A 17,413-nucleotide genomic window follows, 5' to 3' on the forward strand; every position below is an offset into this window, starting at 1 on the left:
CGGTTTTAGCAGCGAGTTAAGGATGACGTAAGGATAAAATATATATTCCTAGGACTCCTTATGCAGGAAACCGCTTCTCGTTATATATTACAGTTTTTGCTTTGTAATGATCGTTAAAACCGGAAATGGTTCATTTGTATCACTTCCGTAGATGGACCACCTAAGTCAACGAACTGGATTCTTTACTTTTAACCAACTTTATCCTGGTCAAAACTGATGATGATCCAAAAAGTGGTTCTTGAAACTTGTCTTCCGGACGAACGGACACACTGACACCCAGGGTAAATATATGAAGAAGTTTTGATAAACCAAACTCCTTAAGAAAGATACATGTATCATTTATCTTGTTCATTACATCTATAAGATTTTTCTGAACAATTTTAACGCTTTCTTATGCAGCCATTTTCACTTGGTTAAGTCGATCACGCACAGACAGAATCACTTCACGAAAATATCTTCCACTTTACGTGTAAGGGTTCTAACATGGAAGTAAGACTTTTTGATAAACAGTTTTTCAGGCAGAAGACTAAGTAAGTTATTATTGCGTTATTATTACGTTATTATTGTATGTTATTATTACGTTTCGTACACAAATAGCAATATGTTTTTAAAAGTGATTCGACCTTGATGGAAATGGCTTAACCCAGTTAAGAATACCCCAAACTAAATGGTTCAAGCTGTTCAGGAAAGCAAAGAAACAATCAACAAGATGTTATATTTATCTCTTAAAAAAAATAAATAAAAGGCATTAACTGATAAATGACTAAATAAATAAATTAAACATTTTTCGTTATAGTTACGTCAAATCTATCATGTGCATTTCATATTTATGACAAATAGATGTCATGTAGCTTGAAAGTAGTTCGTTTGGATATACGGCGTTTAATGTGCCTCCTCAGCACCAAGACCGCATGAATTGTATCATAGCATAGCGGTTCGTTCGGTAAGGCATGTGAGGCTTGTCTTATGCACATGAAAATGAAAATACATGAACATATTTAGTTTAAAATTGAATATTAAAAAACAAAACAAAAAAATCAGCATTCATACACATTAGAAAGGAAAAAAGCTTTCAGTTTCATATTACATAATTTTCATCAATTATTATTATTATTATTAATATTATTATTATTATTATTATTATTATTATTATTATTATTATTATTATTATTATACACTTCCAAGCGTACCAGACATCGGTTGTCGCCACGTGATCTGTTCCTCACACCTCAAGACCACCTCTGCACCTACGAAAGGTTATGCCCTCTGTATGGTAGAATTGTCGGCAAGTAGTGCATTACAAGCTCCTTCCATCTGGTCAGACCATCAGTGCTGATCTCTAATCTTAGCAGCTGCAAAGGATGCATCGTACATTGGGGTAAGAGCAGCAGGCATTGATGGATCGCAAGGTGTGCTGTTCCTACACAACAATACCAAGCCACATGTGGCAAACAGGTCCCGGCAAACTTTTCAGCAACTTGGCTAGGAAGACTGTGCCATGCACCATATTCACCGGACCCTGCGCCAACAGATTACCACCTGTTTCATTCCCTTGACAATCATCTCCGTGGGAAATCCTTCGCAAATGAGAGAGGCCTTCCGAACGCACTCATAGACTTCTTTGCATCCACGACCGCCGAGTTTTATCACCAAGGCATTGTGCAGCTACAGGAACGTTGGCAAAAGATGTTGGATGATGATGAAGATTACTTCAAACCCTACGATTAAATGTACGTATCGTATTGCTCTTTGTTTATCACTAGTTTAGAACGGCAAGAACTTTTTTGGTTACCTTGTACATTATCCATTGATGCATAAATATACAGTGAGAAATCATCAACAGTGAGGTTATACAAAACGGAAGCAAAATCTGAACCACTGAATTGTGTATGATACTTTCCCCTCAGGAATGGAACTTTCTTCACTAAAGGCATACGCGTGAGCCACTAGACCAGGAATCAGAACATAATCGGGATCACTGGCTAAGTGTGAGGGTCAGTGGCGTATTTAGGGGGGGGGCTTCCGGGCTTAAGCCCCCCCCCCCGAAATCTTACTTACTATAGTAAAGTATATGAAATATCTTGCAGAATTTTCACATTTTCAGGCAAAGCCCTCCCCGAAAGTTAGCAAAGCCCCCCCCCCCCGAAAGAAAATCGTAAATACGTCACTGGTGAAGGTCTACTGTAGGTAGATATAATGGTGTACAATAATACATAATAATACACTGGCAGACTGTCACGGGCTGCATCAAAATGCATTTCATCCTGCAATGTAAGATACGAAACAACAGATGTGAGTTTATACAAAAAAAAAAAAAAAAAAAAAAAAACTCACTCTTCTACAGCATGTTCCTATTCTTGAGTTATTCAACAGTGATTTAAATTACATATACTGTTATCGTCAAGCGATGAACAATTCTGTTTTCGAATTTGTTCTACACAGCGAGCCACTAAGAAGTTGCCCGTCTCCGTTTTGCCACGTTCATATTGATTGTTGAACAAATTGTTTTATACTCATTATTGTGCATATAATAACATGCACTCAATTTGAAGGTTGAAATAAAACTACATGAAACAGGTATTAAGTGTTAAGATTAACCAGTAAGTGTTGTGTGATGAGAAGTATTGAACAGTCTGGATATAAATGTTCTGTGGTGAGTTATCTCCATTATTGCGAGGGAGATCTGGGTTAAGTGTGGGGATGAGATTTTCTTGACAGAAGAAAAGTGACAGTGCGAAAGTGAAGTTGATGAACATATTTTTAAGTTAAAACAAAAGTTAGATGTGTAAATACATCGCAGTTTCATCAAAGAACTGATTGTTTGGTGAGATCTGTCCACATTTCTTGTAAATGCGGTATTTTTAATTAATTTGTGTTTGTTAGTTGTTAAATTTAGGTGTTGCTATAAGTTAGGCCTATCTTTATTGACATCAATTTCTAAGTTTATTATCAATTTCAATTGTTTTTCGTCATCAGAACTTCCCACAAACATAAATGGCACCTTGCCATCAACGATAAATACATTTAATATTTCAAACTCTTCCGAAATTATGGATATTTCCAACGAAGTTGAAATCGCCAATAGTGACGTTCAACTTTAGCAGGATACGGAAATAGCAATCATGGATAAAGTAAATAAAGATAATTCTAAAGACATCCCAATATATGCCACACACCAAGATCATGTGGTTAATCACTATGGTACTCATCACTCTGTACCATTCTTTGTATTTTTGAAAGCTAACAGCATGGAAAAGGAATAAAAAAAAAAAAAACATATCATGTCAATAAACAGAAAACTATGCTTAGCAGAAATCTCTGGTATCACTAAAATACAGACAATAGGAAGAAACCTTAAAATTTCATTTAATTCTGATATTGAGGCAAATCAATTCTTAACTCATCCAATTCATAAAACGCAAGATTGGTCATCATTCATACCTAATCATGCCTTGTACTCCACGGATGTAATCAAAGACGTGGATGTAGACATTTCTACAGAAGATCTATTCCAAGATCTTAACTCTGATATACCGATAACTTCGGCGCGACGAATTCTCCGTAAAGGAGACAATGACACAAAAATACCTACTAAAACTATTATACTTACTTTCAATCCTTGCCAGCTACCGTCAGAAATTAAACTTTATTTTCTCAAACTTCCACTAGAACTATACATACCGGCCATCAGGTCGTGCCTGGGTTGTTTAAAATACGGTCACACGATACGTTCGTGTAAAGCTACGATCCAATTATGTATTAATTGCGGTCAAAATCATACCTCCAATGAATGCACCAATCTCTACAATATTATCATTGTAAATCTTATCATAGAGCTAACTCTGGCCAATGCCCGACAAAAAAAAAAAAAAAAAAAAAATTGTACAATTAATGGCTAATTTACATATGTCATTTAACGAAGCAAGTACCTTAACTACTCTTCCTAAACAACCTAATACTTTTACAAGTGATTACTTCCCCTCGTACACTTTATAGTGAAATGCTCCGACAATCTCCTGTTGACAATATATCTTCATCCTCTAACAAATGGATTTCAAACCATTCCTCTGCTTCTTCTACGGTCTCCGAACATCATATCCATCCAAATTTTGACCTGTCCCCCCCCCCCCTCCTTCTACTGCAGCTCCGCCAGAAAAAAAGAAGGAATGGCACACATAATGAACAATTTCCGCTTTCTCAATCTAATCCAAACAGTAAAAGAAGTAACTTGTTCCCTGCAACGGTTCCTTCTAACTCTACTGTTCCGTCTTCCCCTTTTTCCTCGCTTGAAATATACTCCATCGAAATTTATGTCTGATAATAAAGGTACCTTTCGCATAAAAGGTATAACACCTTTTCGCAATCTGTACGCACAAACTAGTCCGACTGAAACCATACATTCAGTTGGCAATTCCATTGTCGGCCTTAATTCTTCCGAATCGACATCTGGTCCAATTAGCAATCGTCAAAATCATAACTTTCTTACTGATACAGAACAACATGCTCAGGAAGAAAATCGGGAATTATTCCGTCTCAATGAAATTCTCAACAATCAAATAAAAGCCATAAAACAACTCTTGACTACGGCCTCTCTCAGTTTTACTAATGAACCCAATCCTAAAATATTAGATAATTTAATTCAACAAGTTACTAGTATACTCAATACTAAATAACTTCTTAATGGCTTTACATTCTTTTGAAAAGTTATTACTTCTTCAGTGGAACACGCAAAGTGCAAAAGGGAAGGGATATGCACTGAATCACCTAATTCAACTATTTCACCCACATTTACTTATGTTACAGGAGACTTGGTCTAAACCTCACTTTGTGCTACATATTAAAAATTATCGGATCATCGAACAACTTCGTGAAGATGGGTATGGAGGTATTGCCGTTGGTATCCGCCATGACATTCCCTATACCAGACTTCTGATACATTTAACTCGCATACCTCATACCGTCCAAGTTCTAGGATTTCAAGTACAAAATGTTAATTTTCCCAACATTTATAACCCTTCTTCGGTTACTGTTCAAATAGATTTCAGACAGGAACTATTTGATAATAATAATTTTGATGTCATAACCGGTGACACCAATACCCAAGGAATTTGGTGGGGTAGAGCCCGTACTAATTTAGCTGGTCGACAACTAATCAAAGCTTTATCAACAAGTGATTTTCTTCTTCTAAATGATGGTACTCCAACTCGCATCTCGTATAACTTTGCTAGTGCACCAGATATTTCACTCATCAAAACAACTCATTACATTTATTCCTCATGGAATGTTTTTTACGGAGCTCTAGGAAGTGACCATTTTCCCCACCTTAACGGAAGTATCAAGTTGTAAACTACCTACTACCGAAACTGGTCACACTTCCCCTTTCAAATCGAAATTACCTCATATTACCACAGCTGTACATTGATCTTCATATTGTGAGTTCATTACTTCTCATTTTCAAAACAATAAGTTTTTTTTTCAATACCCTTTTAGACCAACAGAATGCAGCAAGAAACTTTGATAGTCTTCTTAAAATGGCAGTTTGTCACTCCAAATTGCAGTCAGCATAACCTTCTAAACTACCTCCTACTCGTCGCCCTTTAATCAAACCTCCTTGGTGGACTTTAGAATGCCAATAATGTCTTAATTTCCGACAAAGACTTGGAAAACTTTTCTGCACACCAAAGAAAAAGTTCACTTTATAGCGTATCAAAAAGCGAATGCACTTACCAAAGGAATACTTCGTCAAACACAACGTCAACATTGGCAAGAGTTCTGCAACAACCTTTCATATCAAACTCCTAAAACAAAAATCTGGAAATTTCTCAAACGTAAACAAACAATCAATTTTATCTGCACCAGGTAAAGTACAGCTTCCTGGATATGCTTCGATCGAGGAATTTCATCAACAATTGACACCGTCTTCTGTGAATAATAATCGCCTAGATCTAATAACATATTTCTCTCTCCGTTCACACTCTACATTAGAACAGCCGTTCACAATGGAGGAACTGATCACAGTTCTAAAGTCATTAAAAGCGGACACATCCCCAGATCTGGAAGGAATATATTTCAAACATTTAACATCTCTTCCTCCAGAGGGAGTTGCTGCATTGCTGAAATTATATAATATACAGTAGTATGGAAAACTTCACAAATCCCATCCATGTGGAAACAAATTTTGATTACTCCTATACAAAAACCTAACAAATCCATTGGTAAAGCGACTAGTTACAGACCGATAGCATTACTATCATGCTATTTAAAAAGATTAGAACAGCTGATTCTCACCCGCTTACAATGGTATCTGGAACATAACCAGCTCTTATCCCCAATATAACTGGATTTTGAAAACATATGTCAACAATTGATGCTATCAGCCCATTCATATTAGACATATAGACAACTTTCCAACATCGTCAATATCTTATGGCTATAAGTATAGATCTTCAACAAGCTTATGATTTAGTCCAACTAGATATATTGATTCAAAAAATGGCACATCTAAACCCCGGCCTTATTTATTCGATTTGTTCACAACGTTCTTATAAACAGACAAATATATCTTAAATTTAACAAGACACATAGCATTTCTCGGCAAACTTCTCTTGGCCTTTTGCAAGGCAGTAAACTCAGTCCTACTCATTTTAATATCTAGATGGTGGACTTACTTCAAGCTCTCACAGGAGCTGTTTCTGCGTATCTATATGCTGATGACCTACTAATTTACTTTATTACTGATGATATGCATAATGGACTAAAGAAACTGGAGCATACGTTGGGAAAAATTTCAGCTTGGTGTCAGGAAAACGGCTTACAAATTAATTGAACCAAAACAAAATATACTGTTTTCACCAGAAAAAAAAAAAAAAAAAAAAAAAAAAACTAATAATTTTCCACCTCTACAACTTTCAAATTTTGAGTTTTATAGTTCAACATGCATCAAATATTTAGGATTACACTTTGACTACAGATTAACTTGGAAGACTCATCTAAATCAAGTTATACAAGATTGTAAGAAAGTGCAGGACATTCTTCGCAGTTTAAGTTCGAAAAAATGGGGCATTTGCCCACATACATTATACACCATCTTTCAACAATCCATTGAAGCTAAGATTCTCTACGGAAGTATTATTTACTCCACTACATTGTCACAGCTCTATATGTCTCTAGCAAAACTGCTGCACTCCACATTAAAAATCATACTTGCACAGCCTCGATTCCGTCCAAACAATGTCATCTTGGAGGAAACAAGCACGCTCCCTTTACCTATAAAAATGTTTAAACTGGCATGCAAATATCTTTTACTCCGACTCACTATTACTAATTCGCCAATTTTCAAAAAAATTGATCAAATTAGAAGTACAGAACAAAAATAAGCTACCATACAGTTCCAAGCTACCATGGTTCTACAAAGCTTTTCTATTTTTAAAAGTCTTGCGTTCAAAAATTATCAAGCTTCCACATCTACCGTGCTTCAATTTTGCATATGAAACCAATACGACTACTATCAAACCAATTCTTCGGCCTTATGTTGATACTAAAAATAAACAGCTCTCTCAAAATTTAAATAAAAATATTTAGTATAGTTTTATAGATAGTTTTCCCTCAAACATTATCTTTCTCTACACGGATGCATCAAAGTCGAACATAAATCTGTTGGTGTGGCAGTTTTTATCATTTATCAAAGTATCATTGAATTGAATAACTGAAACTCTTTTTGTAATATTATTGATCTATCAAACGTACCGGTAGATCAAAGGTAGTTGTATAGTTGGTGGTAGACGGCATAGTCGAGCGATCTATAAAGATAAAAAGAACAACTACTACTTACCATACTCAAAATTGCCAACGATGGACAAATACCCATTACAAGATAAAACATAGTCTCGAGCCATTTATATTGTTCGTGGAAGAGCTGTTGATAGAGAATTCCTAAGGAAGCAAGAACCCACACAGCCCATTTCAATTCTGCTGCCCAGCCGTTCGGAGGTAATGGTCTAAGCGTCAGCCACGGGAAGTAGGAAGCAGCAATGAAGATGTAGATCATAGCACGATCACCACGGTGAAGAAGATCCTTCAGTTGGCTAAACAAAAAAACAGAATGATGGCATTACGTGAAAGTATACTTAATTAAACAATGAAAACATTTCAGTTCAAACAGGAAGATGTGGTTGAAAACTGGGACACTGGATCACCGACAACGACTAACGAGGACCCTAAGAATATTCGACCTGTAACGCTCAGTGACGTAACTAGGGTGGGGCAAACAGTTTGTGTCCCGGGCGCCGGATTGGGAGGGAGCAAAATTGGGTAAATATTTGCGAGAATCTTTTGGTTTGGTTCGTCAGGGGGGCGCTAAGGCTAGTTCTTGCCCCGGGCGACAACTAGCCTAGTTACTTCGCTGGTAACGCTTAAGTTCTCCGAGTTTCAATTTGTGATAATTGAAAGAGGCCAAATCTTCTGAAAAAGGAACATATTGTTTGTAATTCATAGTAAGACATTTGATATTCCAGCTGTTTTGATATTTTATATAACTAACGTTTCAAATGCACTCATTTCGTTTGTCTTTAGAGTTGAGAAAGACAACTCTCAAGATAACGAAATCAGTGCGTTTCAAACGTCAGTCATCAGTGGCGTATTTACGATTTTGTTTCGGGGAAGCTTTGCTAATTTTCGGGGGGGGATTAAGCCCGGAAGCCCCACCTAAATACGCCACTGTCAGCCATATAAAATAAACACGGACAGAATAACATAAGTCTTATTTATTGGATTAGAAACATCTTCAGGAAAATTATGTCAAATATATGAACACATGGTTTGTTTTTAAAAAAAAAAAATAAAAAATAAAAACCGCGACAAGCAATATAAAAACCCACAGAGTATAACGAATAACTACGTAGCTATTAAAATTATACTTCCAAGGGTGAAAAGTGAAACGTTACCTTAATCACATTTGCAAATCTAATTACTATGCGTCATACCCGACAAAACTGTTAGAAATACTGAAGCATGGGACTGAATATAATGGAGTAGAGAACTGACTACGCATAAAAACGTGTAATTGGTGTTGAAAAATAAGTTTCCCAATATATATATATTTATATCTGGAACTGTGAACTGGTATTCTAACGGAGTCAATTATTGCTTTTTAATATTTTATATTACGCAAACAAATAGATATCTAAGTGTTATACGATGGTTATAAATGTGATTCGTTGTTTTTTGTGTAACTACAAGATTTTTAATTCATATAAATAAATTTTACGTTTTTAAGACCCTCCACAAATCACACATCAACATATAAATCATAAGCTTGGTACACGAATCATTAGGTCGAATAAACACTGAATGCACAATAATTAAACCAAAAACACCTAATTTATCTAGGCCTTGGACAACTATTTCTTCACTATATAAATACAAAAGAATCAACAGAGTACGTAAAACTAGTTGAAAATTCAAAAAAAAAAAAAAAAAAAATCTAAATTTGTAAGTCTACGTTTCATCACAAAAAAATTTACTTGGTTAATCAAATCAATTATCCACTCCATTGTATTCGCGTATCAGTCCAAGCCTGATGCCTCATCCTTTGTAAACCCAAAATAAAGTTCGTAATTACCTAACTATTTGTTACAAGGTCGACTTACTTCGCAATCTTTCTCGAAATCGTGCGCTGCGTGAATTCCGAACAAGGAACATTCGTTAGAACCCACGTATTCAGGTATTTGTTTCACTCTGTGTATTTATTGCGACTCTTAAATTGGTTCTTGCATTTTCTAAATAAATTTTATAATAATTTCAGCTTTTTGCTCTCATTCAGTCAAACCAAGTGTCATAATTCGAAATCCTCCAACAGTTTCCACGGCTGTAGAAAACAACTCAAACATCACGCAGTCGAATACCTTTACAATCCTCATCAAATGTGACAAATGATTCTGTGTACTAATTGTAAAGAGAAACTTCCTGTTCGAACCCAAACACTTCTCTTAAGCATCCTTAATAATATTTTTATTATAATAATAATAATAGCAGCAGCAGAATGCATAACCCTTCGTTTAGACAATATAATAAACGGAAAAAGTATAGTAAGAAACTATCTGAAGTTTGGAAACGTAGATTACACATAGCACTGGCATGCACATATACATATACTCATTTTATCCCCAATAAACCTTAGTTATTGTGTGAGAAATGGAGGAAACAGCCGATTTAGGTTACCTTTCCTTCATAGATATGATTTAATGAAATTCACAAATTTAAAAATAGTGAATCAAACCCGGGTCTACGACTTACCATGTCATAGCGCTAATCAATATTTATCCACTCTGATTGTACTTCAATTACTTGGTGCTCAAACAACCCATTGTCTGTATTAATCAACATCTATAACAGTTTAATTAGATATATATACGGAAGGAAGGAAATAACCGATTTCATACTTACACCACATCTTTTGATCACAAAAGAAGTGTGTTTTTGGCTAGTCTGGAGACGCACTGAGTAGCGGAGTGTTTAAAGCGACTGACAAGACAGGGCAAATTGCATTATTTTACTTAAATTCATTAACTTTCACTAAATCTTCACTATTTCTATGAGTTAAGGAACACGAAGGTTCAAAGACGCCACTGAATCAGAAACCTGTCAATAAAACTCCAATTCAATCAAAATGTTCTTAGCCACCTATACCTATACCTATATATATATATATATATACAGGGTGTTTGAAAAACAACTCCCTAGTTTTAGGTATAAATTTAATTGGGAAATGAATGAAAACTTACATCAATGTGTCCATATCATGAAAGAGAATTCATTCAAGTTTTTGTTTAATGTTGGTAGACTTCAACGTGGGATCCAATTGTGGTCCTGCACACGTCGAGACAATATTCCACTTGAAAGACTTCTTTCCTTGAAAGACTAGCCAATGACTGGTAGTTTTTGCTGTAGGTGGTTCACCACCATACTGACGTCTAAAATTACGTTGCACTGTTGTAACTGATTCAGTTTTCACAAGCCAAATAACACACTGCGCTTTCTGTTGGGGAGTACACATTGTTGCTGAGTTGCTCTGCACTGCACGCCTGCCTCGACTGAACTGAGGAAACTAGAGGGGGAAAAAAACAGCACTGGTGCCGTCTCAAGGTCAAGCAGACCTGTCAACTGCAGGAGAGCCAAACTTGGGGAGTTGATGAATCAAACACCACAAACTAGAATAGTGTATGTCACTTTGTACAGATTGTAGGACACATTAAAACTAGGGAGTTCTTTTTCAAACACACTGTATATATGCATATTGGAGTCGTCCACATATTACGTAATGCGGCAAGGGGAGGAGGGGTTCCGTCTTTGTTATGAAGTGTGTCAAGGGAGAGGCGGGGGTACACTGGATCCCGGAAGAAGAGGTCAATGTCAGTTCTTTCGATCCTGGTTCACCTGCATCTTCCAGCAGTACTTCCTTCTTATCAGTCATTGGTAACCTAAAAGAATGGGTGTGATCTCCTTGGGAAAAGGACAGTATGCAATTTCGAAGAATTAAAACAGGTTAATTAAACAACTTTATGGGGTTAAAATATTACGGTACTACCATTTTCTAATACACTGAATTGTTGGCGAAAAATACATTACAAATTTATTCAAAATACAAGCATTTTGTGACAAGTTATGCCATTAAAATTAGTCTTTTTATTGTAATAATCCCCAAAATAAGCAAATTTGGAGATAAACCAAAAAATTAAAAAGCGTTACGTGACAAAGGGGGATGGAATTCGGCCTTGCATTACGAAGCGTGACAAGAGGGGGAAACGGGGTAAAAATTGGTGAAAAATAGCCCCATATGCAACTCAAGTGTATTTTCCACGCAAAATGAGCGTCTAGCTAATCTTACAAACTATCCTTTAGAGTTGATAACGGATAGCAAATGAAGGTTCTTTCATAACAGACGATTAACATTTTACGGCGCAAAGATTCACTTTTCCTTTTAGAAGTAATGGCTTATAATTTGGTCCAAATAGTAATATCCTTGATGACAATAGTCTTTAAATTAGAGGAAAATTTGATGCTTCGGCTACTGTTTACATGATTAGATGTCTAATCTACAAGTAAATGTGAACGATCTCCTCCCTTTCGGGACAGGCCCTGAAAACCCAAGGATTATGTAATGAGGTAAAGACTCCACAGTTTCTTAACTTCGGCTCTCATGGAGGTGAAGTCGGTACCACCCTCCAGCTCCAGTTGCAGTCAGCATTACTCTCCACCCTCCTTTACTTCCCCAGGTTGCACCAGGCACCCATTTCCAAAAGACTGGATGAATTTCAGTCTCGCATCGGAACTGGGCCGTAGAGGAACTAGGATCGAACCCGAAGACCTACTTGGCTGGTAAATACTACCAACTACGCTAATACGGTTCTAAATGTCCAATCTCTCATATTTGAACTTCCACTGTCGGACGAGCTTTTCTGCGAAAGTCAGGATTTCTCTGAAGCCATCGAAACTGACTATACAATGAATTGGCAAATTTTGATTATCTTCAATAGATCGAGATGGAACTTGATAATTACTGTTTTCTTTTTCATTCTAAAGTCAGTTCTTGAAGACGATTTGCCTCATTAATAGGTTACTTATCCCAAACATTTTGACTGGTTCTAAAAATACTCCAAGTTAGCTGATATCACATAAAAAACATCTTACCTTGTTGGTATTCAAATTTTAACTTAACAGTCAGTGAAATATGGTGTATTATTTATATGTACAAGCATCAAGCATGTTATCTAACTTTCTTTAATCGCGATTCCAGAATTCCAACTTTAGAATTGTAGTTTATTTACCTTTACAAATGATTTATATACTTTATTTTATTAAGTTCACGTATTGACTAAGTTATTTATTTATTCTTGATGAACTAATTGTATCCCACGAAACATCAAATGAAATAAAATATTTTAAATTGTAAAAAGCTTATGTAAAAATAGTAGTGTCTTTGATTGCTTTTTTTTTTATTTATTTATATACTACCTGAAATACCCATTCTTTGCATGTGTCAGGTAAAATATCTATGTAAAGAAACTGAACAACGAAAGGAAAAAAAATCTGTTATTTTCTACTATTTTTACATATCCTGGTAAACTCCCTTTGATACCCCCTACTTCGAATTTTGAAAAAAAAAAAAAAAAAGTCTTCTCATTCCTTCCCAATTCTCCAAGTAGTGTGATCTCCGAGGGACGTCATCTCTCGTAAGTGACGGACTAACGTGGCCATAAGTGCCAAAAGCCCAGAAATCTAATTCCTAGCCTATAGGTTATATAATAAAAATTTCAATTTGAAAATGGTTTACCTTTTCCTCTTTTTATCCCTGAAGAAAAACTGTCTTAAATTGAGTTCCTTAAAGCCAATCTCGAAAATATGAATGCACAGATGTCCTGTATCTAGTAGAACGTAATACCCTAATAGGAATCGAACAAGAGACCATGTGAACTTCAACCCAAAAGTGCTGATCATTCGTCATTATTGAGAACTAGTTGAAATAGCCATTCTTCGCATGGGGGCTCTATTTGGAAGTCAACGCCTGTGAGAGGATCACCATTCATCTCAGCGACCGCGAAAACTATAGATTTGACACTAATATCAGTCATTTTGGATTATTTTTACGTGTCTCGGTACTCCCCCCCCCCCTTCCCCGAGGTAACGACCGGCCAGCATACAATGACAGCTGAATTTGAAAGTCATCGCTAATGGAATTGTCACCACTGATCTCAGCGACCGTGGAAACTATGGATTTGACACGAATATCGGTCATTTTGGATTAGTTTTACATGTCTCGGTATCCCCTCCCTCTTGATAACCCCCGGCCCGCAGCCGAATGGGGTGAATTTGGAAATTAATGCGATCGCAGTTTCACCATTGATCTCCGCGATTGCGAAAACTATGAACTCGATACTAATATAGGTCATTTTCTACTAGATTCTGGTAAACGTCCCCCTGAGACCTCCCTGGTTCTTTTTTTTTTTTTTTTTTTTTTTTTTAATTTTACGCTTCGTCTTGGTCTGGGGCCTGGACCAAGGTACCCGTGACCAAACTTTGGGAACTCTCAGTCCACTCGTCTGGTCCCCCAGGCCGCACATAAACAGACACACAAACTATTTTATTTATATTAGATAAATGTATTAGTATCGCTAAGGTATTCAGGTGACTATTTTAAGACTATTTTGCTAATTTTAGTGTTCTCTTTGAAAAAAGAACTACTTAAATAACGCTGTGAAGCTGAAGCTTCTAATTTAGTATCTGGCGTCGAAGTCAGCAGGATTGGTTGCTGAAATCATTTCAGGTTTTAAAAAAATAACCATAAAAGGTTAGTAATTGTTAATACGATGTTTTTACCATTTCGGGAAACACCATTACCTAATGAGCGGATAAAAAGCTTGTTGTGCAAATATCGACTCTAAACGGTAGCTTTTTAGACACCTTCATCTAATCGCTTACACCATATTCGGCTATGGTAACTATCTCAATTTTCCTGTATTCCATTCTTTTCCATTTTCTTTGCTCCGAAACACACAGTGTTCCCAATTAACTCAATTCAGCGGATCGTATATATCTTTTGGAATGAAATTTTACTTTTTCTGCAATTTTAATATCAATCAATTTTATCTTCAAGTATCCACAAACTACTAATCGTAATTGGAACAGGCCTTCCAGCAGGAAATTGAAAAAATGTAGGACGGTTTGGTTTATAAAATAGGACAGTTTGGTTCATACAATGGAATATCTACAGCGCAGAAAAAAAAATATAAATGTATTATAGCCTCCCTTCACCTCAACAGCCAACTGAAAACAAGATTTAGATTAACACAGAATAAGAGTATATATAGCTTTTTGAACTTAGCAGACCTGCTGTAGTTTTGAAAAAAAGAAACCGACTGAAATAAGAGACTTGATTTACTGATTAAGAGAAAAACTCTTGTGGTCCGAGTTGCCTATGCCTTTCCCTCGGTCCACCACTACCTAGGTATTTTACATTTTTACTTTTACATTTTGAAGGTACAATAATGAACTTGTACACGTGTTACTTTTGCGACACCTTTGTTGTGGCATTTTAAAGCCTTTCTCGTTCCAGCCTCAATCAGGGCTTGTGCAGCTGACACGTCATCCATAAGCCGATGCTTTATTGTTTTCTGAATCCGAATGTTTCCCCTCTGAAATTAATTTTTTAACTTCGTGAACTTCAACACACATGTTTCCCTCCACTCCTTTTTTTTTTTTTTTTTCACTCACTTTTGTCTTTTCTGCTGTGATCTTATGCTCAATTTCTTGCTGTTCTAGGTTTTGTTTATCTCTGTCCACATCTTCACGACATTTCTTATGTGCTTCTTTGTAGTACATTAACATTTCTTTAGTAATATTAACTTCATTTACATTTTTACCCATGTCTTTAATCATTCGTAGCCCGTTGATGGTTTCTTCATTCAGTCCTTGTCTCTTGGATAGCATCGTGTTCTTATTTGTCGAGAAATCACATTCAACAGATGCCTACCCGTGTGAAAGTATTAACACTGCTTTCACAAGTTTAGTAACTGTTGGACAGCTTGGTTTCCTTGTATTATTTTCGAGCAGCATTACTTTGTTCCAATACAGTCAAAACTACAATCAACAAACAAGTCATCTCGTATGCTCTGATCACTCATATAAATTCGTTATTCGTCTACGGCTTTGTCAATTTCCTGACTAGTCAACGCCTAAGGCACACAAGACGCTAATCGTTTCTAAGATGACAATATCTTATCTTGCTCTTCGTTTGCATGTCTAACAGCAGGGTGCAAAATTTGGCAATGTTTCAAAATCCGGTTGTTTAGCGGCAGTCTTTGTTGAAGGTAACTTGTTACTTTTATGAAAAATTTCTTTGCGTTTAATGTGAATAACTGTTGTTGCACCTTATCGACTTCTTTCGATGCCAACCGTGCGCCTTAATCACCGACATCAATTTTCTTATCTGCCAGTAGATTTTTTCTTCTTTCACTTTTATATTTAAAAGATCGGAAGTTTTCTCATTGTACAGATCAAATACTACAACTATTGCCATTACTCTTTGAATTCATCATGCAAAATGTAGATAAGTGATTCCTGTTTTTGCATAATCACAAGGAATTTATCAAACAAAGTGCCTACCCTAATAAGAAAACGTAACTAAGCAAATGTAATAGGAAATCTCAAATTTTGAACGATTCTCTTGTAACTTTCAGACGGTAATGAAATTTGATTTTGCTTGGGAAAGAAATTAAAGAAATATTATGTCAGTGCTGACCACAGAGAGAAAATTCTAAAGCAACCAGGATTTTCACCATTTTTCTGTTTTCTATGACACACTTTTATTTCCAGGTTTTCCAGGAGGCGTGAGAACCCTGCATATTATGTACAGCAATATTGGAAGGCTGGTGAATACCAACACACTTTAATGCCTAGCCAATACTGCTGCACATACATTGCTGAAAGAAAATGCTAACACAGCTTGCGTTATAAAAAAAAAAAAAATGGAGCATGGCAAGGTTCCTCAGCTAAGCTTCACTGGGGAAGAATAGGCACATAGGAAACAAAGATGGGGGGAAAAGGTGGCCATGGGAGGATAGGAAAAACCAAATTAAAAAAAAAAAAAAAGTAATAGTGAGGATTAGTGACTGTCCCTCAGAAAAATAATGCTAAGACACATTTAAGCATACTGCAATACTGCAAAACATCTGCTTCGACTAAAGTAAAAACTATACAGTAATGTAAGAAAATACCTTGTAACAATAAGTAAGCGTGCAATAATATCTGCTTAAATTACATTATACATTTTTTAGTATAAGCATAGATTTTATACACTAATTAAGCACCAGATCTCCCCTGTTTTGCATTAAATAAATGCCGTATATCAGAGTTGACTGGTCTAAAATAAGGTTTAAACCAAAAAACGTATAAATTTAAAAACAAAAATGTCACAAATCGTGTAAACTTTATGGTAATGTTTCCACATATATCAAATACTCTAGTACATCTTTCCTCATACATTACAAACCCAACAAACATGAATGTAAGTATTTATTGAAATCAGGAGTATTTTCTGCATATGTACATATATACGTACGAATGGTTCAGACCCAGAATGAATTCAAACGATTCGTATCTTTATTCGCTTCTTTTACTGATATGCAAATTAAATTAAGTCACTATTTCTCACTTAATGAACTAACTTGGAACCACTGTATATCTCTGTAGTCATTTCACTTCTGAAGTGACTCATAAAATATTCACAAAATGCTAGATCAGTACAACGTATTTCTATCAGATGTCCTCCATGGATGAGTCGGTGGACTTGTCACCTTTGTAATCAAGACGTCCCGAGTCCAAGAGGACAATTTCTCTTGGGTGCAAACCGAGCAGCTCG

General features: G+C 36.0%; 1 protein-coding gene across 1 annotated transcript in view; it reads right to left on the bottom strand.

Annotated features, from left to right (window-relative positions):
* LOC145664822 (monocyte to macrophage differentiation factor 2-like) overlaps nucleotides 1–17,413 on the bottom strand; it is a 54,850-nt gene that overhangs the window by 16,104 nt on the left and 21,333 nt on the right. Inside the window, exon 5 of the mRNA XM_081731815.1 lies at nucleotides 7,832–8,084. Coding sequence (XP_081587941.1) covers nucleotides 7,832–8,084 — 253 coding nt within the window. The remainder of the gene's footprint in view (nucleotides 1–7,831; nucleotides 8,085–17,413) is intronic.

Source organism: Thermobia domestica, chromosome 11 (assembly GCF_964235325.1).
Source record: "Thermobia domestica chromosome 11, izTheDome1.hap1.1, whole genome shotgun sequence".
In the NCBI taxonomy this organism is placed as follows: Eukaryota; Metazoa; Arthropoda; class Insecta; order Zygentoma; family Lepismatidae; genus Thermobia; species Thermobia domestica.